Source organism: Pyrgilauda ruficollis, unplaced genomic scaffold (assembly GCF_017590135.1).
Source record: "Pyrgilauda ruficollis isolate IOZ18807 unplaced genomic scaffold, ASM1759013v1 scaffold288, whole genome shotgun sequence".
NCBI classification, from domain to species: Eukaryota; Metazoa; Chordata; class Aves; order Passeriformes; family Passeridae; genus Pyrgilauda; species Pyrgilauda ruficollis.
In genome coordinates, this window is record NW_024524244.1 from 60,594 (window position 1) to 86,729 (window position 26,136).

Here is a 26,136-nt window from a genome sequence, read left to right on the forward strand (position 1 = left end):
TAAACTGACATATGATTATTTGTTTAGTTCCATGTAGGTACAGCTGTTAAAGATTTTAAAACATAGCACATAACTGGGCGTAACTGGAGCAACTGACCAGCAGACAATGGCTCAATGTGGCCTGCAGAAGTGGTAGAGAAGCATTAAAGGAAAAGTATCTTGACAGGCTTAGGAAGTTTGATCTGATCTGGAAAACCTACAGGACACAAAACCCATAAAAGCATGTTTGTGATGATTTGGTTTGGTTTTTTGGGGACATTTTTTTGGTTGATTGGTTGGGGTATTTTAGTGTACAAGCAAGTATTTTTTGATGTCTATTAGATAACACAAAATCAGGAAGAAATAGGAAACTCGGACTCTGGCATGCTTTTTCTATTGAATCATATTCAGAGCTGAACTGTGTGAAATAAGTGGGATTTTTAAAAATTACTCAGAAGACAACTAGAAATGGGAGCTAATTATGAACTGAGGAAAGAAAAATTGATAAATTTATTGAATGAGATTTTTTGATGTTGCACTTAGAGATGGCTGTTTGACCAGCTCTCTTCCTGATTCTCAAGTTGCCTATGTAATATAAATTTCTGAGTAACAGTTAATACTGAAGTCTGGATAAATGCCTTTTAGTATATGTACTAATGGGTAAAAGTTTTCTAGAAACATCTAGACCTAAATAATTTTGCTTCCATGGTGTTAGCAAATACCCTACTAACAACAAACAACTGAGAATTTTTAAGGATATAGGACAAGACAGAAAGACCACACACTTCACCTTAAACACTGCCCTCTTTAAACAGCAGATGGCTCTAATTTTCCACAAAAGAAGGCTATGACTAAAATTTTCAGCCAGGACTCTCATTTCTATCATACAGGAATAGGGGAGTTGTTATGCAGTAAGCAGGATATGGATAAACAAACTGTTACATGGGTTCTATTTGTGAGCAGTGTTAGGTAACCACCTTACAAACCAGCAGTCTTCATCCATACAACAAGTACTGTCCTGGGTAATTAGCTTATAGTAAATGTCAATTACAGCAAACTCTGTAGATTCAGATTCTACCTCTGTGCCTGCTAATCTCTGTAGTCTGATATGCACTTAAACATCTCAAACAACAAGGAAAATTACTAAAAGAAGAATCTTTATATTTTTTTTCAGGGAATGCCTTGACATGTATGGTGCTTTACATGGAGATGCACCATCTTTTCCTCCTAGTTATTTCAGTACCATACCATGACTTAGCATTATTATTTGGTTTATTCTGATTTTGCACATCCATTCTGCACAGCAGAGTTATCAGCAGTAATTTTCATGGCAGAAGAAGAATTAAAAAGTAAAAAAAAAAATGTCTGCCAAAAGAGTTATGATCAAATCTATGGACATAGAGTTGATATGAGGAAAGCAATTAGAAAACACAATCTAAATATGATCAACTAAAAAAAGAGTACTTTCTACCTCTAAATCAATACAGTAGAAGAGCTGAGCTTCACAGAAAACCACCAGTGACATTAGACTGCAACTCATTTATAAACCAGCTGGCCAGAACTGTGGGGGACAATAAAAGGAGTTTTTTCAAATACACTAATATAAAAATGCAGCATAAAAATAACATTGTCCCATTACAGGATAAGGATGGTTATCTCACAAACAGGTAGATGGAGAAGGCAGAGATGCTTAATGCATTCTTTGCCTCTGTCTTCAACACTGATGACTGACCAAGAGCGTCTCAGAGCACCGAGCTGAAGAATTGTGACTTCAAGAACAATCAATTCCCAATGGATTCTGAAATTGTGAGGGACCTGTTGCTCCAGCTGCACCCTTACAAATCTAGTCCTGATGGGATTCATCCAATACTTCTCAAAGAGCTGCTGTCATTGCAAAGCCTCTCTCAATGATTTCTGATCAATGAGTTTTGGGAACCCGTACAAGTCCCAGCTGACTGGAAGCTGATTTTCAAGAAGACCAATGAGGACCCTGGAAAATACAGGCCTGTCAGTCTCACTTCAGTGATGGGTAGTTATGGAGAAGATTATTCTGGGGGTATTGAAAAACACCTGAAGGACTACAGCCAGCATGGTTTCATGAGAAAAGACACTTTATCAAATTTTATATCCTTTCATAACAAGGTAACCCACCCAGTTGATCAACAGAAGCCAGCTGATGTGACCTTCTTGAATTTCAGTAAAGTTTCCAATACTGTCTCTCACAGAATCCTTCTGGACCTAATGTGCAGCCCACAGCTGGATAAACACATCATGGGATGGGTGAGCAGCTCAGCTGGGTCACAGGTCAACCACAAAGGGTTACAGTGAATGGGTGACAGCAGACTGAGAACCTGTCATTAGTGGGGCTCCAGAGGGCCCTCTGCACACTTGGCCCTCTGCTCTTCAACATCTTCATAGATTACCTGGAGGCAGGACTGGAAGGTATACTGCGCAAGTTTCCAGAAAATAAAAAACTGAGAGGAGCTGCTGACTCCCTCAAAAGGCAGGGAGACCCTGCAGAGAGGCCTTGACAAATTAGGGGTCTGAGCAATCACCAACCATATAAAGTTCATCAGGGGAAAGTGCTGGATTCTGCATCTGGGATGGGGCAACCCTTGATGTATGGACAGACTGGGAATGAGAAACTGGAAAGCAGTGCCATGGAAAGGGACCTGGGGGTCCTGGCAAGTTGAACATGGGTCAGCAGTGCCCTGGCAGCCAGGAGGGACAGCCCTGTCCTGGGGGGCATCAGGCACAGCATCGCCAGCCAGGCAAGGGAGGGGATTGTCCTGCTCTGCTCTGAGCTGGGGCAGCCTCACCTCCAGTGCTGGGTGCCACTATACTTAAAAGGATATAAAGCTGCTGGAGAGCATCCAAAGGAAGGTAACAAGGATGGCGAAGGGCCTTGAGGGGGAGCTGTATGAGGAGTGGCTGAGATCACTTGGTCTGTTCTGCCTGGAGGAGACTGAGGGGAACCCTCATTACAGTTTACAACTTCCTCGTGAGGAGAAGAGGAGGGCAGGCACTGATCTCTTCTCTGTGGTGACTAGCAGGACTCAAGGGAATGGCCTGGAGTTGCGTCAGCTGGAAAGTTTACACTGGATATTAAGAAAAAGTTCTTCACTCCGAGGGTGGCTGGGCACTGGAACAGCAGTGGTCACAGCACCAGCCTGAGAGAGCTCAAGACACATTTGGACAGTGCTCTCAGGCACACGGTGTGACTCTTGGGGATGTCATGTGTAGAGCCAGGAGATGGACCCAATGATCCATGTGGGTGCCCTCCAACTCCACATACTCTGTGATAAAAAACAGACACAGCACCTAAAGCCTGATTATTATAACTCACGAGCATCATACTGGAAAGAGACTATTTTTTGATGTGAAAGTTACTTCTTGAGAACAAGCAGTGATATTTTGGAGAGGTCTATGCAGAAGAACTTAAGGAAAAAATACTGATTCAAAAAGGTATTTTTGCTGTTTGTACGTGGACCCTCCTACATCACACAATGACCACATGCCTATGAATATGATATGGAGTATCTTTGATTGGTTTTCACTGAGAAATACATACATATATGGAAGAAATATTACTTAGCTGCTAGTTTTGGAACTCTGAGAAACTATTTGGAATTGAGCTTCTATGATCACAGCATTATTTAATTTCACTGGATGCCATAAAAATTAGTATTGTCTTAACTTATCTGAAAAGTGCACAGGGTATATGCAGGTGCCTTCATCTCAGTATGCCATAAGCTTCCCAATGTCTTAATTTTTCTTTGTCTCTATGATTTTTCTGAAAGGTTTGTTCAAGTATTTCACAATAAATGAGATATTCTGAGATATCATCACAAGTGGTCTCTGCATTAGCCAGTTAGCAAAGATTATAGTCTTCTGGCCTATTTATCTTGGTGTGGGCATGACACCACAGTGACTGGTGAATTTTCCATGTTTAGTCAAAAAGAAATGCAAAGTGCAGCAAAAAATACAACAAAGAAAGCTTAAGAAATCTAAAATAAGGTGTGATGGGAGATGGAAGACCAGTCCTCTCCACAAAGCTTTATTTTATTCAAAATTCTAATAGCTTTTCAAAGTGAGAAACTGAAAGCACAGTAATTAAAGAAAACACCTAAAAGTTAGTAAAGGCAACATTCAGAATTGAGGTCGCTACTTTTGTTTACTGATAGAGCTGCTTGTGGAAATAATTTTTTTTTAAAAAAAAATCTAATGTATATCAATTTTTTACTGCATATGCACTGAATATTTTATATATACGGCATATAAACTCTATATACTGAATAGTTCATATTTCCAAAGAGTCCATATGTATATATGCATTTTTCAAGACAGTATATTTCTATATAAACACAGACACACACTACTGCTTAGGCATTTCAATTCAAGTTGATCCAGTACTGCCAGGAAGTAAGTATTCAGGGAATTAAGACTTTACAAACACTATAATTCAGAACACTGTGTAGTCATATAATAAACTGTGAGACAGCAAGTTTATTTACATTATAGATGTTACAATGAAATGTTCAAAAAGTAAAGACAAGCAACAGAACACAAACTCATCTGTGGTGATTTTTAATTTTAGAAGTCTGGGTAAAGGAAAACCTACAATATATTCTAGAGTATATTGCCTCAAAGTCACCTAACTGATATCACTGTTATGGAAAAGCACAGCAGGAGCCACAGAAGTGAGCATTATGTAAACAGTCAAAGAAATTCAAAGCTAGGTATTTAGATATAAATACAACTTTTAAGTTATTAAGTTATTATTTCTTCATAGTGTTTTCCTCACAAATTTATATAAATAATTAGCTACAGTCTCAGTTCTGGCAGAGCTCTGCTAAACACAGTATGTGCATTTGTCTTTATAAGAAGTATTCTGGTTGATGTGCTTCACGAAGGGCTACATTCACACAATTCTGGTTTTAAGGTACGGCCATGCTCTGACACAACCACAGCAGAAACCAAGTAGTGCCTGCAACAGAAACTGTTTTGCAACCTATTTTTTGATTATGTAATACTCAGCCATCTCAATTATTCCAAGAAGTTAGAAGACTTTTTCTTTTTAGTTTAAATTGCAATTTTGAAGAACTCTGAGTACTTAATTCTTGCCACTGTTACATGCTTTCCATATGATCTCAAATGTATCCTGCATTCTCCAACCCCTGTACCATGCTGACCTAAGGCAATGTCAGTTATAATAAATAATAAATAATAAAGAATGTCAGAATAATAAAACTAAGAGATTCTAAAGAGAAATTGAAGATATAAATTATCAGAGAGATGACTACTCAAACAATTTTCAGTTCTTCAGTATGTGTAAAACATCAGCTTACTCTCTGAATAGTTTTCTGTACAATAAATGAAGGGAAGGGAGGGGGAGCCAACACTCTTCAGGGTTTTCCTAGCATGTTCCTTGTACTTTCACTGTTGAACAGAATAGCATCCAAATATATCATACTATATACATATAGGAATGCTATCTCTTCCATATAGAATACATAATATTAACTTATTATTCTGTACAGTGCATTATACTTCCTTGCACTATTGAACAAATACTGAATTTCTTGATGACACCAATGAGTGAAATAAGAATTATGTGGATCAGATTCTCCTAGACAAGAATATTAAGAGATTACTGATTTTTTGGGGGCTAAATTCATAAATCATTATGTGATCTGTCAACATTCATAATCATCCATAAGAAAAACATTCCAAAGAACTAGTATGAAAATTTCATATTGTGATACTCTTCCAGAGTTTATATGTCAAATGTTTTACCTCAATAGCAAAGAATTTGTCTATTCCACAGTCGGAAATACATGTAAAGTAAAATGTAACACAAAATTTCTGACAATGCCAAACAGATGCATAGCTGGAGCAAAAACTATAATGCTTTACTAGCTATGGCCATGAAAAACTGGGAGCCTTTAAAAGAAACAGTTTCTTTTTTTTTTTTTAACACAAAGCAAATATATATCCTGTTGCCACCAACAAGTGAGCTAGCACATATTTCTGTGCCTTGGATTTCTGCTAAATCTTCCACAGTTATTTTTACTGATCAAATTATGCACTATTTAATTAATTATTAGAAAGTACTCCTAAGCCGTTCATAGAACTGTCCAATGAGTTGGAGATAATCTACCTCTGCTTTCATCAAGTAAATAAATTTAGCTATTTAATTTTATTTGTACTAAGCTTTATTCTAAGAGGGACAAAAGGACAGGTAACTAATAATCTTGATAACACTCAATCCTCATCTTCATGGAACTTATAAATGCTAAGTAAACATTTTTTACATTCATCTCTCAAACATGCCTTTGTCCTGTGTTCTCACCAAAATTGCCTTCTTTTATGTATCAGTGGAATTTACAATATCTAAAAACTGCCTGTCCACTTACTAGGTCAGATTCTGATTTCAACTGCATCTCAGAAGATAAGAAACAATGGCTTCAAATGAGTCACTGGAGACAATTTAGATTGGAGAAATACCAATACCAATGTACTGAAGAGATACCAATCTATCTAACCAAACATCTTTTCAGATAGAATGAGTTTCCATGTCTTTCATGCTCCTACATTTTTTATTCTATATTATTTAAAGAATTGTTAGTGTTGATTTACTTCACATAAATTAATGGAGAAAATGCTTTCTAGAGCACGATATTTCACCAGAGAATGCAAAACAATGTCTAGAATCCTAATAAATACCGTTATGTCTGAAATGAGTTATCTCAGTAGTGACTTGGGCTCAGATTTATTGTACAGTTCATCAACTTCTCAGCATGCTGGATAATGAATGTTTCATTTACATTGCTAATTGCCAAGCCATGGTTCCTTCAACCTTTAACCCTTACGCTTTATCACATTATCACCATATGTCAATATAATTGCATTCAACATTCCAAACAACTAACTTTTTCATGAGGTCAAGAGATTATCTTTTTTAAAGCTTTACCAGTGGGATATCTTTAAAACTACCAAGAAAACCAGTAGTATATAGACAGTGGGAAGCTAAGGCAATTTTTTCTTCTGAAAAACTGCTTGCATCTTCTGACCCAAAATGAGTTCTTTTCAGTTAAAATCACCATTTGCCCACTGTAACTAAATCACGCACAGTTCTGTGAAGAGCTTCACCTTTACTGCCTGTAATTATGAAACACTATTAATTAAATACTAATATGAAATATCTTCTGTATCTGGCTGTGCTTTTTTTTTTTTTTTTTTTTAATCTGTGGAATTATACAGTTATTTCCTCATCTTGATCTTCATTCTGCATCGTCCCAAAAATTAAAGCATTTTACTGTAGGTACCATTCAAGATGCTGTCTTAGGCTATGTCTATGTTACAAAAGTATTGCCACTCATTTCTTTCATTTATACTTTCCCTCAATAGAAAATTGGGCTGTATCTCACCTCCAGAATATGTTAACTCACCCTGCACCTGCAAACTCCTTTCTTTCTGTTGACTTTCACCACAAATACTTCTTTCATCCCTGAAACCTGCATTATCAATTGCAAAGTTTCAGCTAATCATACACAAAATAAGTTCTGGAAAAAGATTTTACTACTGAGCGTAACTGAATCAGTTTTATGGCTTGTATATAACGTTGGTCTTAAACATAAAAGAAAAATGTGCTCCTGGTTGGTAATAGTTACATCAGTAGAGACTCTGGCCTTTCTCCATTTCTTTGGAACAAGAAACTTTGACAAGGCACCCTCTTAGAACAACTCTGAAATACAGAAAGTTAAAAATTTATTTCTCAGTATTTGAGTCAGAAATTCAGATGCACTCTCACAGACAGAATTAAGCAAACTGAATTTGAATAATGAAGATGGGTAATGAAGATGAAAGACAGTGAGCCTAATTCATCTTCCGTGTAGCAAAACTTTCACATTACATGGCAGATAGACAGGTCATATGTCTCAGATATATCTGGTGTATATGCATATACATACACACAGACAGAAATGCATGGCACACTTTTATATGGCATGCAGCACCACAAATCAGCAGCCCCATCTCTAAGAAAAATACTGTGGCATAATCCTGAAGCCCACAAGTTGGTGGAAACTTCAAGCTGGTTTATATCACACTTATACTGTTTTATGTCTTTATGTTCTGTACCACAGCAGCTCACTCCTCTCTACTGCCACAATTCCATATTTCTTCTTTAACTCTTGGAATGTCCTTTCTGACTAAACACCAAACCCACAAAGTCTCCTTTCTGTCAGTTACTTTTATCCCCGACTTCTTCTGCAGGAACCTTGCTTGATTCTATGTCAAGAGCACTACAAAATAATAACTGCATTTGAAAATTTTGAAGTATAACAGAGTGGCAGGCATGAGCACTCAGGATATCATGAGGTTCATATACCACTCCCTTGCAACTTTCATCTATTAAAAAAAAAAGTTTTAGCATACACTGCTGTTAACATAACCTTCTTCTCAAACTGTAGATAATCCTTTTTCAAATCATCAGCAGTATCCACCCAATAAACATCCATTTATTAGTGTTCAACTGATCATGTTCTTGGATGTCACAGAAAAGGACTGCTTCTGCTCCCTGCTAGCTTGGACAAGACATAACCTTCTGATCTACCTATACATAAAACATGAGAAAAGCCTAGCATCAGAACTATAAACCCCCTTTGAAGTAGATTAAGACCAGAAATGTATGTTTTCTTCAAAGTGTTTCAATCCATTAAATGTATATATAAAAACATTTTATAAAATCAAATTCCATGTTACCACTGAGAAATGAATATTCCCTCATGCACACCAGCTGAGACACAACGTAAGTATGTCACTCCTAAATATGAGGAACTTGAGCAGTATATGCCAAACAGTGTGTTCCTAGGAGATTTAAGCATGTGGTTATTCATTTCCAGCTGCTTCTGTGGAGTCAAACTTGGTTCTTATGTTATCAGGTAACATTATTATCACATTTTCTGCAGGACAGTGAGTTCAAGCACAGGTAATCACTGACAGTGCAGAGGGCCATTTGAGAGCATGCTTGTTTTCTTCATCTTTAATGTGGATTAAAAAATACAGCCAAATTCTATGTAACTTTAAATGTGTTCAGAATGTGAGTTCATGAAGACTGAGCATACAGTACACGAAGGATCACCCATCACTTAATTTACTTTAACCTCCCAACTACTTCCAGTTGACACATGGAGCTAAATTAACATTGTTCTAAAATAGTTTAAGGTATAAAATCCAGAGTCCTGAACAGTCTGAATACCAGTGGCTCCAGACTTCAGCTGATACTTGTAGAAATTTAAATGCATAAGTAGTGAAATGACTGCTTTTGGGGTTCTGTTCGTTCACCTGGGCATCTTTAAAACCTGACTTTAACAGTTACACTGCTAGTAGCCGAATTCCACAGTAAGAGGGGCTGAGGCTTTGCTTCTCAGTAAACATTGTTTATACTACAAAACAAAATTCCATTACCTCAGAGGATCTGTGTAAATGTAACTGACTGAAACACTATGAACAATTAAGCTAATGATACACATAATATACATGAAGGAAGAATTCATAATAGACAAAACAACCAATGCTTTCTATTTATTCAGGTATCAGTATTTACAGATTAGTTTGCGGAGAAGACCAACAAGAGTCAGTACACTAGAGCAGTACAAAATACCCAAAAACAAACAGAAAAACAAAACTTGTCATTCCAATTAACTCCTATCCATAAGATGGAACAAGGGGAAATGAAACATAACTGCACATACTAATATACAAGCCAAATATGCAACCTGGATCACACTGGCAATCTGCGGTGACCATACTTAGACAAATGTTGAACAGCATCCAGTGAAAGAGTTTTGCATTTATTTGACCTAAATACCTTCAGATGGTGTAAACTATTTTATCTTGAAGACATGGAAAAAATGTTGCCTAAAGGAAATTGTATTATGGCTGTTCAATGTTCAATGCACCTTCTTCTAGATCAGAATCATGAACACTTCTGAATTATCACAGAATCAAGAATGGCCTGGGTTAGAAAGGACCTTAAAGATCATCTAGTTCCAAACTACCTGCCATGGGCAGAACACATTTCACTAGACCAGGTTGCTCAGAGCCCCATCCAAACCAGCCTTGAACACTTTCAGAGATGGGACATCCATGACCTCCCTGAGCAACCTGTTCCAGTGCCTCGTCACCTTCAAAGGAAAGAATTTCTTCATAGTATGTAACCTAAATCTACTCGCTTTTAGCTTGAAGCCATTTCCCCTTGTCCTATCACTACAGGCTCTTGTAAATAGTCTCACTCCATCTCTTTTGTAAGCTCTCTTAGATTCAGGAAGGCTGTAATTGGGTCACCCCAAGGCTTTCTCCACTCCAGGATGAACAATCCCAATTGTCTCAGCCTCTCCTCATCGGAGACGTGCACCATCCCTCTAAACAATTTGGCAACCCTCCTCTGGATTCTCTCCAACAGAGAGGTTGATCCCCTTGTGCTGGGACCCCAGAGCGGATGCAGCCCTGCAGGTGGGGTCTCAACAGAGCAGAGCAGAGGGGCAGAATTCCCTCCCTGGCCCTGTTGCCCACGCTGCTTTGGATGCAGCCCAGGACACATTTGGCTTTCTGAGCTGTGAGTGCTCATGGCCATGTAACGTTCAGCCTCTCACCCACCCCCAAGTCCTCCTCAGTTGAATCCATATCTGGAATGGGAATGTGCACGTGTCTTGCTGGAACAGGCAGCATCCAGGCAGAAAAGCAAGCATATGCACTATCAAGGTCTAACGTGTAACAGTAAGACAGAGGGCAGGATGCAAAACACTGCTTTTAAAGGCATTTCCTTTTGTAGCTTTAATGTTTGCAATTACAATGTGAAGAGAATAATGGCAGCCATTTCTATTATTTAGAAAAATGCATCCATTTAAGCTACTGAGTTTCTTTTGCTCAGATATGCCTGCTCTGAAGTGTAAAACAGATATTTTGGGGGTATTTTTTAATATAGCAATGCAGACCTGCCTGTGGGGAAAAACTCTTTCTTTGGACTGGAAGCACTGATTGAAGAGTGGTCACTTGGGTTGCTTATACATACAAGGCCTAGGGTGGACCAAGCTCTAAAGAGTCCATGAAGGACAGTAATTGCAGTGAAGTCCCTAGAGAGGAAGAGAACCCACAGAGAGAAAGGAAGCATGTACACAATACTAACAGAAAGCCCCAGGAGCTCATTGGAGATTGGAGGTTTTCAAAATATTGGTGCTGTGGATTTCCATGGCTGTGTTTGAGAAGAAACCATACCATTACTTATTTTTGATTTATTTTATACCTCCTTCTATGTCTGATCCAAATCCTAGCAGTGGCCCAGAAGATGAACGCATTAATTTAGTTGCTGACCCTCTTGCAGAGGCCAGGGAAAAGCTAAAGCATGCCACACTAAAGCAAGAAAAGTGATGTTTTCCACCAACTGCCCTTCATGGAGAAAGCACAGCCCTGGGGCAGCTGGCACCACGCCAGACCAGAGCAAGGAAGGTATAATTTACACACTGCCAGGCAAGCTTCAGCAAATCAGTCTCATGGCAAGAAAAATGCAACATTTCAGTCTTCACAAACTCCCAGGAGAGTGGGAAATACACACATACTCAACTAAGTGCCACAACTATATGGGCTGAACCTGAATAAGCTGATTTCAGTTTTTTTAAAAAAAATGGAATGATGTGAGAATATGAATATTTTCATTGCCTTTTTTTCTGTTCACTCACTGTGTGTTTACCATAAATTAGACCTGCTGAGAGTGTAATGCTGAGCAACCCATATGGCAAATACTCAACTGAGAGATGTGACAGGAAAATCACTTTTTTATATCGGAATTGTATCTAGCCTGTTTATTTAGGAAGTCTTCTTTAATAGCAAATGTTCAGAAGCAACCCAGATATCACTGTTTATATTAGAAAAGATAAGGTAACATACCTTTTAGACCAAAACCAATATATTTTCAAAAGAAAATGACTCAACATGAGACGAAATAGGGAAAAAATTACACTTAAATCACTGTTCACTTACGATTTTTGGTTCTAAAACACAATTACAGAGGTTCTTGGTTGTAAAGCTGACATTTATTCAAACTTATTCTCAAATCCTTCTTCCAATGAAACAACCTACAACTAGCCTAAGTCCATGGTGTTCTACCAACTGTAGAACTTACCTAACAGTTCCCACTTAAGGTACAAAATTAATCTATTTCAACTTTTTTCCTTACTAGACTGTGACAAACACTGACGAGGAAACAAGCATGCACAGAGGGCTGTCATCCATGAAACCTAAAAAACAGTCAAGTTCTACATGTGGAATTCAGGCACAGATTGCTAACCAGATCTCTCTGGCAATCTTGTAGTGGGGAAAATAATGAAGAATGGAATGTAGATGATTCATTGTTCACTCATTCCTTCTGGACCTTGTTCACTCTTACCTTTCTTTTTCTGTAAGCCTTCCTTTCCCTTCTCCCCCCTGACCCCCATAAAGGATGGAGAGAGAATCAAGTTTCATTAAAATTTCTCTGAAAATGTGACTAAGGCAACAACAGCAGCAAGATGGGAAGGATAATATGCATCCAAGTGACAATATATCTACCAGTGACATTTATCCTCCTGTAGAAAGTGCCAGAACTAGGAAGAGATACTGACCAATCCATCTTGTTCCTAAAGGTGGCATGCAGGGAAGGAGAGATTTTTTTCAAGGGCTTTAGTTGTTCATGCAAAGGAGGAAGAAAAATCATCCAGAAATGAAAATCGATAATTTATCAGGTTCCCTGCTTCGTTTTACTACCAACTCTATAATCCTGATTGACTTGAGCCACAAGAACAAAGCAGCCCATATTCAGACATACTAATTCTTTCTCACAGAACTGAGAGAACTCATCCTCCTGAAGTGTGAAAATGTTGCATAATTCCCCACAGCTTTAATGCAAAAACTGTGATTCTTTCATATTTGGGTAAGATAAAATAAACAGCTGCTACTCTTGTGCTCTGGCATAAACTTGGTGGCCTCAATAGGTTTTTCCTCACCAGCCTAAGGGCTGTGTTTATATTCTGTTTAGAAGTAAGAATTCTGGAAGGCAGACACCCAATAGGCATAAGAAATTCAGATACATTGACAGCTACATGATCACAGCTGAATAAAATACCCTGTTCTGCGTGCATCTTGTCTTTTTTTGCGGGGGGAGGGGGTGGTTGGGTTTTTTTGTTTGTTTGGTTTGGTTTTTGTTAGTCTAAACAGTAACGAAAATGTACAAAACCCTAAAAATTATTCTACCATGAGAAATTACAATCTCTCCATCCCTGAATTTTTAGTCTAAGGATGATTTTTTTTTATTAACCACAAATCACAAACAAGTAGAAAGTCACAAAACTCAAAATACTGAGATGTAATCTACTGAAAGAGTAATTAAGAAAAAAAAAACCAGCCCGGAAATGTAGATCTTCCTACTCTTTTTCTTTCTTTTTGTAATTAATAAATTCAATCCGTACTAAGCAACTTTGGTTAAAGATACTGTTTCATTTCAGAAATGCAGGACAAAAAGTGGTATGTTCATGCACAGAATTTCTTATGGAGAAAATAATAAATGTCTTTGTCATAAAAGCAATGCAAGATTACCCTGAAGGAATTTTCATTTTACACTTTATCAAGTCTATATGGAAAAAAAAATTTTAAAAAAGTGAGATGTTGCAGTACTCACAACATACACAGGAGTTCTGAATGTTGGTTTTTCTGGCTCAAAGAGCCTGCAGGTTAGACTTAATATGTATTCATTTAAATACACAAAGTATTTAATGTACCCAAACAATGCTGCCATGGAGTTGCAGAAGAAATTACATTTTGGGGGAATACCATTCTTGCAGCAGCTTTATGATGAAAGCTACATTTGGGTGGAGACACAGAGAAGCTGTGAAAAATTCTGAATATAGAAATGGTGATCCTTCTGAGAAAATGTTATATGTCTCCAAGAAAGAAAGGAAAATTGCAGTCTTTGGTAGAATTAGTACTCTTAGCTAATTTGAAAATTCAAAAATTCAAATAAGGGCTGAAGGTTTTTAACTTGAATTATTTTGCAATTTTTTAAAATCTCTGTATTATAAATAAAAAATATAAAAATGCACATAGAATTAAATAAACCCTGAAGTTTCCAGTTAAATAGAACACTTGACTTCAAGTCCTGAGAGTGTACACAGTTACAGAGTCAAAAAAAAGGATCTTTTCCATCATCATCTAAACAGAGAACACATGGGCATCATAAAAATCTTACAGAGCACTTGATCTGCCTAATTCAAAATTCAAAAATATTCCTACGCCCCAAAATGGATATCCAATAGTTTCAGATCTGGGCTTCTGTTATGTACTAGAAGATATAAAATTCAGTGGTGCATGATAAAAACATTGGCTATTGTAATGTTTATAAGTATTAAGCACTCCTTTACATTAGAGTTCAGAAGATGTTTTAGGACATGCTTTGTCAAATGGAACAGAAGTATTATTTCAAGACACATCAGACAAACTTAATAGAATTTCTGCATCAAAATAGCACTATTCTAAATAAACATTACATGATTTTAAAAGTGGAGGGATTTTAAGATTTTTAAGTTAAAAGCAGTCACCAAGCAGAATATTTGTTTAGAAATACACTGCATCTCTCTCCACATCTTGTCCACAGAATTGCTGGCTTCTGCAGTGCTGGAACACAAACACTAGCAAACTCAAAATGTCTTTTTACTTACAGCTAGAGTTACACTGTAATGTTGGATCAATAATTCAATATTTTAATTGATTTGTTTCCCACACAATAGCAAAGAAGAAACAAAAACTGAATAGAAGACAATATAATTTCTGTAATATTCCTATTGTTATCCCTAACTGTTATCAGTTCTAATATTCTTATGCATTACACCAGATTTTAAAATGTTAAATGTTCATGCTAGGTTTTACACAGAATTTTTTTTAAAAGTGCATTAAATTTCATAGAAACAACTCTTTATGCTGAATGTTTCTCAAAACAGCACCTCCCGCTGTCAATGTCCATGCCCCATAAGCAGCTAAGCTGAGTGCTACTGACAAGAACTAGAAGAGTATACAAATGATAAATTAGTCAGCTTTGTATAAGTCAGAAATACAGGCCAATAATGATACGGTAGATTATAGCATTTTACTTAGCTGGAAGATACACTGTATTTCATAAAGAAAATATCTTAATTTATTTAAACACATTTCATAAATTATACAAAAGAAAACAGTTTATCTTTTTGAACAATGTACTTGCGAGCACAAGCACATTTTTACTGCAATGTTAGTGGATTGTTTATGCTCATTCCTTTGACAATTTTCATAGCTATTTTACATCGTTTATTAACTTTTGAACCAAGATATTAAAGGCAAAATCATAAATGATAGCTTGGACCAAATTAGAGCAGATGTCATACTAATTATAACCAATGACATCTATCCAATTTATTCACACAGTGAAATAAAAATTAAATCCTAAAAACATACCACTGTGCACCTTGCAGCGATTCTACTGTTTACCTTGTACATTTTTTAAGTGATACTGCAAGTACAAAAAATTCTGATGCTTCTGGCTTACTATCTATTATGACAGTACTATAGAATAAAATAATCAAATACACCTTGCAAAAATGACAGTTGAATATATCAGTACATGCTGATTTGGGAAAATTCATAAATATAATGGTCTTAGCCAGTTTTACAAGTTCACATTTTTCTCAAATCTCAAGAAACCATAATAACATCCTACATGACTTCACGCAGAAGCATCTCATTGACTGGGGGAACTTGAGCTCGTATCACCCCCACATTATTTCTGAAAGGAATCTGATATGAAAACTATAAGCAATCCTACCAATCACTGTAATAAATGTCATTTTTGCTGCCATTTGATTTCACATACTTAATTAGGAAGCACTCTTTTGAATCACAGAATAACAGCTAGAAGAGATCTCAAGGATGACGTAGTCCAAACTTTTTTGAGAAAAACACTTTTGACAAGTTGGTCCAACACCCTGCCCAGATGAACCTTAAAGTGCTTAATGTTGAGGAATACATCACTTCTCTGGAGATTATTCCAATGACTGATAGTTATAATTGTGAAAAATCTTCCTCTTGTGTCTAATCAGAATCTCCTCAGGAGTAACTTGTACACATTATCCTTCATTTTTTTCATGTGACTCCTTGTAAAAACAGTCTGTGTCTTTTTGTAGCCACTCTTTAAATACTAGAACCAGGTGTTAAGGTCTCACCTAAGCATTCTTTCCAAACATATCAGGCTTCTCAGCCCTTTGATAATCTCTGAGGCCCTTCTCTCCACCCTCTCCAGCCTGTCCGTATCTTTTTTGTATAGCGGAGACCAAAACAGACAACAGTATTCCAGGTGTGGCCTGACAAACGCTGACAGGAATGGGATAATCTCTGCTGCTGATGGCCCTCTTGATGCAGCCCAAGATCTCACTGAGCTCCTTTGCTCCAGCAGCACACTCCTCACTCATATTGAGTTTTTTGCTCCCTGGGACTCCCTGGTTCCCTTCCCCAGATCTGTTCCTCAGCCTTGTGCTCCCAGCCTGTGCTGCCCTCCTGGATTACACCTGTCCTTGCTAAACTTCAAAAGGCTCTTCTTTGCCCACTCTTCCAGCCTACACAGGTTTTCCTCCAGCATGGCTCTCCCTTCCAAAGTGCTCACTTGATCCCTGAGTGATTTTGAGTGCTCTGGATGACCACATATGAAGACACAAAACAGCGCTAGGCCCAATACCAGTTCCTGGGGGACTCCACCTGTGCCAGTTGGAAAAGGAGCCATTTACCCCCACTCTGGGTGCTGCCTGTGGGTCAGTTCCCCACCCACTGCACCGGCAGCTTGTCCAGACTGTTACACAACAGCTGGACAGGAAGATGACCAGCAGAGTTGTTACACAACTTCACCAGGAAGCTGTGGGAGACCACAGAGAAAGCCTTGGAGAAACACAGGCAGACAACATCCGCAGCTTGCCCCCCTCAACCAAGCAGGTTACTTTGCCCTAGAAGGTAATCAGATTTGCCCAGAAGGCAATCAATTCGAGCACAATTTGGCCTTGGTGAACCTGTGCTGGCATTTCCCAATCACCTGGTTCATCTGACTGGCAATGAATTCTCCTAAAAGGGTTTGTGTCATAACTTTTCTAGGGCCTGTAATTTCTTGGGTTCTCTTTTAAGCACCCCTTGTAGATGGGGGTGACATTACCCTTCTTTCAGTCTTCTGGGATCTCTCCTGTTCTCCACAATTTCTCTAAGATTATGGAGAACAGCCTCACAATGACCCCAGCCAGCTCTCCAATACTCTTGAGTGGATATTGTAAGGTCCTATGAATTTGCAGGAGCCAAGTTCCTGTAATAGCCCACACAGCAATTTTTTCTTCACTGACAGTGGGTCTTGTTTGCATCAGCATGGATTCTTACTTCCAGCATCTGGGGCCCAGCTGTGCTAGTGACAACAGCGGTCAAGGTCAAGTTAAGAACTTCTGCCTTCTCAGTGCTGTTGGTGACTAATTCACCTCTCCCATTTAACACTGGGCCAGCAGTTTCTTCCTGTTTCTACTTGTAGTTTTTTATATATTCAAAGACCCCTTCCCTGTAGTTTTTGACATCTCTTGCCAATTTCAATTCAAGCTGAGCCTTTGCTTTTCTAATGGCATCTCATGCCCTGGCAACATTCTTGTGGTTCTCAATAGATTTGTAACTCCCTTTCCATCTCTGGTGTGCTTCTCTTTCGGTCCTGAACAGACTCAGAAGCTCACAGTTAAACCAAGAGGGTCTCATGTTCCACCTACTTCCCTTCCCTTTGAAGGGGATGAACTGGTTTTGTGTTTTCATGAGAGCTATCTTCAAAAACTCACAGCAGTCGCTAGCTCCTTTATTCTCCATGGAAGCTTCCCTTTCAATTGAGCTCTGAGCAAGCTGAAGCTTCCTCTTCTAAAATCTAAGACCTCTGCTTTAGTGCTAACCTTCAGAGTGCACAACCAGATGCCAAAATCCACAATACTGCTTGGAGATGACCCTTTTAACCTTGACCCAGAGGCATTTGAGAGGGCTTCTATGGTCACTGTAGTTGAGTTCTGTACATTTGAGGTTCTCCTTAACTTAAAGTGCAATTCCCCTTCCTTCCTTCCCTGACTCTCTTTACAAAGCAGCCTATCCATCATATTCCTCCAGTCACGGGAGTTGTCCTACCATGTTTCAGTTACTCCTGTGATACCCTAACTTTCAGACTGGGTGTCGAGTTCCTAGTGTTTATTCTCCTGGCTCCGAGTATTTGTCTAAATGCACATGAAGTGCCAGGTCTTGCTCTTGTCGTGGGAGGCAACGAAGGAAAAGTTGTCACTGCTCTTATTGGCCTGGCTTATTTCCCAGTTGGCTGCAATGGCAACCACACAAAACCACCACTTAAACAGTTCTGCCCACCAGATTCCTTTCACATCTTTAGAGAAAAGTCACTATAGAGAATTCAGTTTGCCTAACCTCTCCACGCCTTGGATTGCACTCGCTACAACTGAGGTATTTTGGCTGACCTGAGGCATCAACTGGACAGCTGTTGTTTTCCAGAAGACAGCAGTCTGATGTTTAAGCACGAGTATGGTATTTACATTAATGCACGTGAGGCTGCATTACTCAGTCATATGAGGTTATGACTTCAGCCTCTTAATACTTCTGAAAAAGCAAGTGAAAGTATGTTTAAGCTTTATGTACTATATATGTTATAAATTTTCCTAAGGCAGATATCACACACTGACATTTTAAGACCTTAATTAAGGTTGATTTATTTACAAATGGTATGTTTTCAGCTCTCAGAAATGATGTATTTAATGTTTTATTTTTAAACACAATTAAAAAATAATATATAAATATATACATACTGCAAATGTAATACAGATAACAAATTCATTTAAGCCCATTTATGCACATTAGTGACACACCATGTGGCAGAAAGACTAGGACTACAAGAAGACCCCGTGGCGATTTATTTTATATTAAATCCCTAATGGCCTCTTCTCATCTTTACAAAAATATGCACAAAAGTCCAGACTATGCAGCCATTGAAATGAATGGTTATTTATTTGCTAAACGAGAACCCTATGTTTAATGTTCCTTAGACATAAGGTAGTCTGCAAAAGTCGCATTCCTACAGCTCTATACATCATTTATTTTACATACCCTAACTTCTCACAACAGGCATCAGAAAAATACTTTTGAACCACATTGCTATTGTAAGTTGCTGAGAATTTTGTTTCCGATTCCATTACTGGAAGATTAAATGTTAACATGTTTATTTGAGGTTTGCTTCTTGTTTTGTCTTTTGCATTAAAAACAAATTCATGGACCAATCTGCCATTTAAAATACATTTATATTTATACCAAGAGAAAAAGGTTCCCAAATACACAATATATCTACATAATCATTATAGATAGACAACAGAAGTTCAAATCTTGAAAGATATACATTGTAATCTCACTTATTTGGTTGTAATGGTCTACGTAGTACTTGTTTGATGTGCTTCAGCTAAGACAGAGATCCTTGATTTGCTTTACAGAAGTATTAACAACATCACTTTTCAAAACACAGAAATAAAATTGTCCAAATTATGAGACAGTGGCATTTCTTACTAATACTACAAAATACCTTTAAAATTAAGATCTATCTCCAAGATAACACTATTTTTTTCATAGGAAGATGATAAACCGTGCACCCAAACACTTCTACATTTCTTAAATTTCTGTTGCTGGAACTGCCACTGTAAGTTCTTCTGAGGCATAAAGCCACAAATGGCGAAGTTGTTACAAGAAACAGAACTTCCTATTGGTACTATCCCAAACTCATTTGGACTATGAAGGCTACCTAAGGACAGTCAAGATTCCTGCAGCAGCATCAACGTGCAGGTCACTTTCTTGAGGAAACAACACTGGCGACAGCAGCCTCCACTGCAGCTCTGATGTGTTCTCTGAGCTTTTACAAATGGCATACAACCCCTACTACTTGGAAACTGTCTTCATGAAGTATGTGGATGCCATGGCCAGAGGCATGAACCTCAACAGACCTTCAGAACACCATCTTGTCTGCCACAGTCAGTAGCAGACAACCACAGAACTTGTTTTCAACTGACTGACCTGCTTCCTCAGGTGGTAACTGATTTTCTATAATTTTAAGTTCTGTGAGCAGTTAGAATGAATTTTCATGAACGAACAGATAAAAGACTTAGTCCAACAAGCATATTATTAATCTATGTTATAATGAGCCATTTCAACTGAGCTGAACATTCATGAAACCTGGACTGTTCTCCCAGTGCACTACACTTAAAAAAGCAGAGAACAGAGTTCGCCTTACAACAGACGTATTCATTTCTCAGGAGTAATATTACTTTCCCAGAAAGCCACGTTGAGAAAAAATTTCTCATTTGCAAGAGAATTCCAGCAGAGAAGCAGCAAAAGATACTCTAAGGGTAACCAAAATGTAACAGAAATTAACTGTAACACATGCATTGAATTTTGCTACAATATCTTAGGAGTAATCTTTATTAGGACTTGGAGAAATTTTCCAGCAAAGGCTACAAAAATAACTGTGATCTGGGCAGTGTCGCTTTTATTTTGTCCTTCACATCAAAAATAAAGTGGTTACGTATGTAAAATTCAAGCAGCATACACTCTGAAGCGGGTCACTGGTGACACAGGTCTGATTTCAACTTACAGCTTTAATGCCACCTAAATCCAGGAGGGCCAGATCCAAAGATCTTAACGAATGCAAAAGCTGTGTGTGGACTCTTAGAGAAACCTAAACACATTCACACAAAATGACTGCCCGACAGAAAGCACTTTATTGGAAGATACTTTTGCATATTTGTTGATTATTAAGGAAAAAGAGTGACCTTGTGATACTTCTGAAAAAGCAAACACACAAACACACCAGAGATTCAACACCTGTTGCCAAGCCTGTTCTTCATATTTCCTTAATACTTAATCAGGTAACATCTGTGGAGCACTTTAAGGATGAATAACGAACTACCACTATCATTGCTGAGAAAACTGAGAATTCATTCAAGTCCGTGTATTCTGAGTTCATAATAGAATTCTAAACTGAACAGAAAGGTCTGGACAGTTTTATCATTCATTTTCTTATATGTATTGTGCTTCTGGCACAGGGTGAAGTAACTACATGTGATCTCTATCACTAATAAAACTGAGTAAAAAAACATCTTTTGCTGGCCAAGCACCAAAAATTAGGGTGTTTTCATTTCAACAAAGAGCAATAATGTAGCAAATGTAAAATGCATCTCCATCCCAATAACTTTACAAACACTACACCTAGGGAAAAAAAAGCAGTTACGCCCCTGAAAACTTAGTCCTTTATGGCACAAACTATTCACAGTACAACAACAGAGCTAAAAGCAAAGGAAGACACCTGCGACTTCCAGAAAGAAATCCCATCAGAAATACTAGTAATAAAATTACTTAACAGACTGGGACTAAAAATCACCTAACATCAGTAAAATCTGTTCAGTTTGTTCTTACAGGCAAATGAACCTCTTCTGCCCTCCACAATGACCACTAGCTATGAAAGAAAAACAACTATGAAACATTTACTGCTTGACCACCAGATCTTAACACTTCTTGGCCAAGGTAAGTCAGCATCACATGTTACACTGCACTGAAAAAAGGTTGAAAATTTGCCTGCTTTGAGAACTAGGATCACCTCAACAAAGTCAAACTGTGAGATCCAGCCAAAAGGAAGTTCTCAGTTACAATTAATTTGAGCATATAGAGTTGCAAAGATGAGGTCAGAACAGATTTACCTGGAGCTTAAACCTGTGGAGTGCAAGGTCTGTACTCTTCATAGTTATCAAACATGATATAATGCAAAATAAACAAAAAGAAAATGTAATGCTAAAGCTAGCTCCTAGCTCTGTCCACCATTAACTGAAACTGACTGCATAAAAGAGAAAGATTTAAAACAAAAGAAGATGAGGATTTTATTAAGAACTTTATAAAATCCCATTCTCTCTTTTGGGGATTTATCTTACAACACTCTTTCCCCATGCCCTTTCTGCCCAGCCTCAGCCTAATTTTTAGGATCAAATTATGGTTCATAAAGCAGTGCTGTTTTGGTGGCAAAGATTGCTTAATATTGGAACAACTAATCGAAAACTAACAGATTCTACTTCATTTCTTGAAGCTTTGCTACATAATTTGCTTTCTATATTTTAGTATGCAACCAGAAATCTATGGGTAATTATAAGCTAGATTGTAACCAAAACTTGTTCAACCACAGAAGCATCTTATTTTTTGTAAAATGAATCACAAGACACATATTATAAAAAATCTCTTGGGACACACAAGGCAAGAACTATTCAAGAGACTTAATTTTTTTTAGCAGCATTTTATGTAAAAAAAAAAATTTGATTTAGTGCAAAAGTATATGAAAATTTCTTCTACATTTCAAATACTTCTGTATACGTGACTTTCATGCAAATGAAGAGACTGAAAATTACAGATATATACTATATAAAGATGTTTCTGCTATTGATATTTTCTTCAGATCACTTAGGTTTTATTACTAATCAATATGCCAGTATGCAAACTTCAATCAGAAACAATGGTATCATGTTATACTTGTTCAGTGATCTAAGCATTCCTATTTTTAAAATAATATTTTTACATAATAATCAGCAACATGTAACTCTCTACAGATCAAGGAGGAAAGCTCATACCTTCAATTCACCCAAAGTTTCCAAATTGTTTATGCCATTGTTTTTAACACACCATACCACAAACCAAAGGGAGCAAATAATTATAATATCATAATAATGGAAGTCAGATAACAAATAGCTACTACTTCTCTCAAAGTTAATTAAATCACTGAAAATTCTGCTCATACCGGAAAAAGTATTGGGAAAATAACTCGCTCACATTCTGTTTTAAAGAACTATCTCCATATGCAATAAGGCTGTTAAACATGTTTTAAGTTTCCTCTTACCTCCAGTGTCACGTACACAGTGCTAATCGCTACTTTGATTTCTCCATCTGAAATCTCCTTGAGATCCTTGAGCATAACCTCCTCAATGCTCACAGCTGTTTAAGAAAATAAACACATTTCCATGTATACAATTATCTACAGCTGATAGATGCACGAACATAAATTAAAAACACAGCTTAGACCTTAATGCTGAACCTTCTTTCGGTATTTCAGGATGTCATATGAGAAAATTAAAGATAACATTAATATTTAAATGCTTAATGTTTCTAGAGGGATTTTTTTAAGGAAGGAAGAGATTTAACGGAGGATACACACTAACAACAAGTATGAAGAATTAAGTCTACTGCAACACCTGGGTTCCTGTGTGAACACTGAAGTTTTTAAGTGAACATAATTCCAGCTGATGATAAATGTATAGCTAGGCAATTTCTGTGGCCTAATATGAAATCACAAATATAAAATTACTTCTGAAATAATTAATGTATTGGAAAGCACCTGTGGACTACTATGGTGTTTATGAAATACTCAAAAGCAAGGAACTTAACACAGTCATTCAACCTTTCTGACCTTCTTCACAAATTGATAACACCAATGGGTTTTTCTTATGTACATCAAATCATTAATGAACTAAGTACATGTTCACCATAGAAACATTATCAACAGAAAAAAATGGTGTAAAACAGGAATTGCAACCAGACATATTGGTATGTTTAAGCCAAATGTTTTGAAAGTTCAAGTGACTAAGTTTCCCTCATCAGACGTGTTTGCCTAACATGTTGCAAAGATTCTCAAAGATTCTCAAAACAAATACATATTATGTAAAAGAACATAACTGCATCACATGATTGCAAGACAGACACAATAGCCAAATATCTATGTAAAGAATGCTGCAAGCCAGCTATCTCGGTGCAGGGCAACAACTAAAACGTCCACCACCCTTTAAGGCATAGCAGTTTAACATCCACCATGTGTTTGTACAAATGATTTTCAAGAGGGAAACAAATACCAACCTCAGTCAAAGAAATTAATCCTTTCATTACTGTTCCTATACAGAGTCCAGTTACTGCAGTCAATCTAATGACAAGATGAACATTTACACATCTGTCATTTAAAAAATTTTGTATATAACCTATAAACTTTCTGGGGAGCTGCAACCCATTGTGCCTTAAATAACGAATTAATTCAGGCCAATAAATCATTATTTCTGCCAGAAACTGAGAAATATTTTGGCTGCATGCCCTAATATTGCCTCAAATGAGGAGTGCATTAGGTAAAATATTCAGTAGAGGTTACATCCTTCAAGGAGCTCCTGAAACTCAGCAGCATCCTACTAAAAGAAATGTCATATGCAGTATATGTATATGTTATACAGTAAATATGTGTCTTGTAATACACAGAAAACAGGAGTCATAAGCCAAAAAAAAAAAAAAGAGTGCGCGACAGTGCCCTCCCTATGTCTCATGTGACACTCATAAATTACTGGCAACCAGCACCATGCAGACTACACCCACTACATCTACTCATCCAAATTTTACATTCAATATTACAGAAAACTTCATGACAAACAGTACTAAACCGTTTTCCCTGGCAACTGGCAGAACTAAGAACTGACTTCCATCAAAGCTACTTTAACTGCCACTTTCCAATCTAGACTGCATACAGTTCATTCCTGAACTGTACTGATTACTTGAGTAGAGGAACTTAACAGAATTCATGTGAAATTTTATAGACCTGAACTTAATTACTCTGTAATGTTACTGACAGAAAAGGCAAAAGAAGAAGCTCCTCAAATTCTGTCCTTATCTACCAGACAGGGCAGCTGTCTCAGGCTGATGGTCTGAATTTCAATGACTACTTTCTGCACATGGGGAGATAGAGAACAGATAAAGACCCTGAGTCTGCATGGACCCTCTGCTTACCTGATATATCTAACAGAGAAATACTAGGAATTTGGTAGTAAATTCCTGTACAAGAAAGTACCGGGAATTTAGTGCTCCCTCTTTGGTAAGAACTTGGCAGCAGATGCCGGTAAAAATTGTAAGAGTTATTGCAACAATTTTCTTCAGGCTTCCACAGCAGCTCTTCAAAGGCCTGCTACTAAATTTTGGGTTCAAACATTGCCACTTTACATCACTGAATATTTCTACTCGGTATTTCTGTCAGAAGAAAGGAAAAGAATTGCAACTTTCCTGCTGCTTCCTTAATCTGAGTCTGATGTCAAATGATTTCACCTGTACACAGCTCTTAGTAAATCTGAGTCATAATACAAAATCTACTTCCACACAACACAGGCAATTGCAATACAATTTCTGCCCATGGGCTGACACATTTTTATGTCCACGTGAATCAACATAAATTCTTGATGAACATACACTTGTAAAAGCAATACATAAAATAAATTGTTAACTTTATCTGTAAAAACAATACAAGATTATTTATGAGCTAAGTAGTTCCTCAAAAGAAATCACAATTCCATGATTTAGAATGGAAGCAACTTAATTTGAAACATACAACACTTAGCTGTCAATGAAGATAGCATGTTGCACCTATTTTGATCACATACAATGAAACAGTATTCTGATACAATTACACAAACAAATTTGTAACAGGTCTGAAAAATGGAAGGAAGTTGCACTACCTTGGGTGTTAAACTGAGTCTCCTGGAGAACAGAGATAATTTCCTCTCTTGGTGGAAGATCTGGAAACTTTTCCTCCAAAACTGACAGTACTTTCTCCTGGTGCTCTGTCATTCTGTCAGCTTCCAAAGACATGCACTTGAAGAGAATGCTCCCTGAAACATTGAAAGACAAAAAATCAATGTCTTCTGTAGATATCAAAGAGGTACCACAGAAACAAGAAATTTTACTGTATTGCTTCTTGGAGGTTCCTTCTTGGAGGTTGTTTCCACTGAGAGTTCACTGAGACTTCCACATGGAAACATCTTCCTAACATGAAGCTCCTAAATCAGAACTGACTGCCTCTTCAGTACCTCTGCTACAGCTAACTGGCTGGTCCCAGTGCTGCCACACTGTGCAGCATGCTTCTGTACACTAACACGGCTGTGCGGCACAGCCAGCAGCAGCCAACAGCATGCCAGCCTATACTCTCCTCTTTCCAGGCAT

The 26,136-nt window shown here is 37.5% G+C and overlaps 1 protein-coding gene across 1 annotated transcript in view; it reads right to left on the reverse strand.

Moving 5' to 3' along the window:
- The window catches only part of LOC121356149 (protein prune homolog 2-like), a gene marked incomplete at its 3' end in the record, with an annotated part of 120,760 nt that overhangs the window by 60,000 nt on the left and 34,624 nt on the right, over positions 1 to 26,136 (reverse strand). The window contains exons 5-6 of the mRNA XM_041472263.1: positions 25,653 to 25,805; positions 23,015 to 23,109 (exon numbers count right to left, since the gene is read on the reverse strand). Coding sequence (XP_041328197.1) covers positions 23,015 to 23,109; positions 25,653 to 25,805 — 248 coding nt within the window. The remainder of the gene's footprint in view (positions 1 to 23,014; positions 23,110 to 25,652; positions 25,806 to 26,136) is intronic.